The following is a 3,143-nucleotide window of genomic DNA, read 5'->3' as shown; positions in this document are numbered from 1 at the left end:
TCAGGTACTCCGTTCTCTACCTGCTCAGGTACTCCGTTCTCTACCTGTTCAGGTACTCCGTTCTCTACCTGTTCAGGTACTCCGTTCTCTACCTGCTCAGGTACTGTGTTCTCTACCTGCTGTTGGGATCTATCAGGAGCGTGTTTGAGTTATCAGCAAATATGAAAAACTAAATTATTGATATCAATAGAATTATTAATATCAATAAGATTATTAACAATTAATAACCGGGCACCACCCTGAGAACAGGGACCAATAACCAAACTCATAATTGGTATTCACTCACAATGTCAACAGTCGGAGTACTATTACACATTCAGAGTGAACAGTGAAGGTTTGAATTCGAGCACAGACCACATATCTGCTATTATCACAATACACATGCAAAGTAATCACAGAAAGCTGCTCTGTAAAATATAACAGTTTATTAAATCCAGCTGTGGTTTTGGTCTTTTAAATGATAGTTACTGATCTAACATAACACCATTGCAGCAGTATGGAACACAACAGTAGTTTCTTCACAGCACTAACGGAACTCGGCAGTCCGTGAGCATACAACACGTTATAATACAGTAAACTTAACACAAAACAAAACAAGGTAATAAACACTATGACCTGACTGCCCAGACATAAAGCCTCTTACTGTGAGACGTCTTATTAGCGGTCGATGTGGTTCTTCGAGTTCCTCGGTTAAACTTGGGTGCAGAGCTTCAAGCTGCACGGCGATAAACTCTCTGTGTGACAGAGTTTTCTCGAAAATTAACTACCTGTTCAGGTAATCTGTACACCACCTCCTTCCGCCACTCTTTAACCAGTGATGGATGAAGTATTTCGATTTTCCATTAAAGTAACAGTACTAATACTACCACGGTGTAGAAATACTTAGTTACGTTGTTAAGTAAAACTACCACCTGGAATTTTTCATTTTTGTGAAACAGGATCACAACCTGATGAGCTACAGAGCACCCCACCTGGCAGTAGACTTCCTGTCGGATAACTTCCCAGGGAGTCGTGGAGAAGCTCGTGTTCTGGACGTAGCCTGTGGGTCTGGAGGGATTGCTAAACTGGTGAGCCTGTTGCTTTAAAGTCAAAAGGGTTAACAGAAGAACACATTCTGATCACACTTTATTTTGAAATTCCAACGCTGATAAATAACACCAAGTAGGAGGTTCAGGTAACATAACAGCATGAAATATCAAGGACAATCTCCACACAGGACGTTTTTGTTCTGTAGAGACGCCTGAACGTTAAAGGCAGATTGTAATTCTACAGTTTGAGTTTGAGAGGAACCACATACAGACAAGACTGTCATCTGCATAAAATCAATGAAATCAGTCTGATTGAGCAGATCTACTTCGATTTTACACGTAAAGTCTATTTCTGTTGCTCCTAGTCAAATGTAATCTACGTACGTACATTATTTTGACGGTAGCATCAACTAAACATTCTATTTCCTCTGCAATGAATACTAAATTACAGAGTTCTGTCCAGGAAAGTGTGGAGGAAATTAGTAGAAAACTAGAAAGTTGCACTCAGTAGAGTTCAGATCCACCAGGTGTGCCTTCTACAACTGGACAAATCCTGTCCCAGTAGAAGCTGGTAAAGTGCTGGACGGACAGACGATCAGACCGAACCTCACTCTTTAGAGGTTTCACTGTTAATGTTGGTCGTCTTCTTCTTCTTGTGTTTACAGATGGTTGAACTGGGCTTCAAGCACTTTGTGGGAGTGGACGGCAGTCAAGGCATGCTGGATCAAGCTGCTAAGACCGGCCTCTATAAGGAGCTCAAACTGGCCTTACTGGGAACAGAGCAACTGCCTGCACCGACTGGTACACGACACTCACACATACACACTCACTGCTAAGCTAGCTAGCCAACGTTAGCTTTCTCAGGTGGTTCTCTGAGCTACAGTTAGTGGCTGTAATCGTGAGCTCGTGGTTACGACGCAGGAAGTCGTTCACACAATATGTTCGATGTTGAAGAGGTCAGAGAACACCGCTGCTCGGTAACGGCAAGATTAACGTTATCGTCAGCGTCTAGGAGCCACCTAGGCTAACACTTTAGTAAGCTAGCAGGTAAGTAAACACATAAAAACAAAGGCATACTTACAGATGAGAAAGATGAGGCCGCCAGGAAAAACACACTTACCTCATACATGTTATAAGATTACAAAGTCAAACTTTATACGACTGATATTATTACCATTTATTAACTAATCATCCGTCAAAACTCAGGAACTTGGAGCTGTCAGAAGGTCTCCACTTAGGAGGTTGTGAATACGTCAAGAGGTCACCGACTCGCTCATGAACTCGGTAAACACGACCTCACTTGAAGGCAGCAGAGTTACTAACAGCTCACCTCTAAGCAGCGACTAGTGTGTGAGATGATCCTGTTTTAATTTAGTGATAAAACTAAACTCGGTAGTTAGAATGAGGCTCAGCTTGAACTTCAGAACATCTGGTGGAACCTGTTCATCTGATGCTTAATGGTCTTTGTTTTCCTCACAAATATCATATTTTCAGTCTTTCCTGGAAACTGAACATGGCTCCTGTTCTTCTCCTGGTTTCAGGTGCATTTGATGTGGTGATCATCAACGGTGCTCTGGATTCTGGTTTTGCACCAGTCAGTGTTGTCAGGGAGCTCTGCAACGCCGCCAAACCAGGTAACCAACTAACAGCCACATCTATAAGCCATGAGAGCATCTCTAGTAATACTCTAGTAAAAACCTTTTAGTTTTTAGTGGTTTAAGAACTCTGAACCAACAACGACCAAGGGTGTGGTGTCCACTTGATTCTCTGTGGTTGTTTGACTCTTTATGTAGTACCTTGTGTCTCAGTGGTAGTTTTATTTCTATGTGGTTGTTTGAGTCCTGTTGTGGTCGTTTTGTGTCTCTTTGTGATTGTTTTGTGTCTGTTTGTGATTGGTTTGTGTCTGTTTGTGGTCGTTTTGTGTCTGTTTGTGATTGTTTTGTGTCTGTTTGTGATTGTTTTGTGTCTGTTTGTGGTCGTTTTGTGTCTGTTTGTGATTGTTTTGTGTCTGTTTGTGGTCGTTTTGTGTCTGTTTGTGATTGGTTTGTGTCTGTTTGTGATTGGTTTGTGTCTCTTTGTGATTGGTTTGTGTCTGTTTGTGATTGTTATGTGTCT

The 3,143-nt window shown here is 41.8% G+C and overlaps 1 protein-coding gene across 1 annotated transcript in view; it reads left to right on the top strand.

The window, feature by feature from the left end:
• LOC116378720 (methyltransferase-like protein 27) overlaps nt 1-3,143 on the top strand; it is a 5,425-nt gene that overhangs the window by 708 nt on the left and 1,574 nt on the right. Inside the window, exons 2-4 of the mRNA XM_031840630.1 lie at nt 939-1,067; nt 1,694-1,829; nt 2,570-2,662. Of these exons, the coding sequence (XP_031696490.1) occupies nt 939-1,067; nt 1,694-1,829; nt 2,570-2,662 (358 nt within the window). The remainder of the gene's footprint in view (nt 1-938; nt 1,068-1,693; nt 1,830-2,569; nt 2,663-3,143) is intronic.

The sequence above is a fragment of the Anarrhichthys ocellatus genome, unplaced genomic scaffold (assembly GCF_004355925.1).
Source record: "Anarrhichthys ocellatus isolate YVR2014 unplaced genomic scaffold, GSC_Weel_1.0 scaffold3044, whole genome shotgun sequence".
Taxonomy (NCBI): domain Eukaryota; kingdom Metazoa; phylum Chordata; class Actinopteri; order Perciformes; family Anarhichadidae; genus Anarrhichthys; species Anarrhichthys ocellatus.
Note: the sequence above shows the minus strand (reverse complement) of the source record. Positions and strands in the feature narration are given on the sequence as shown.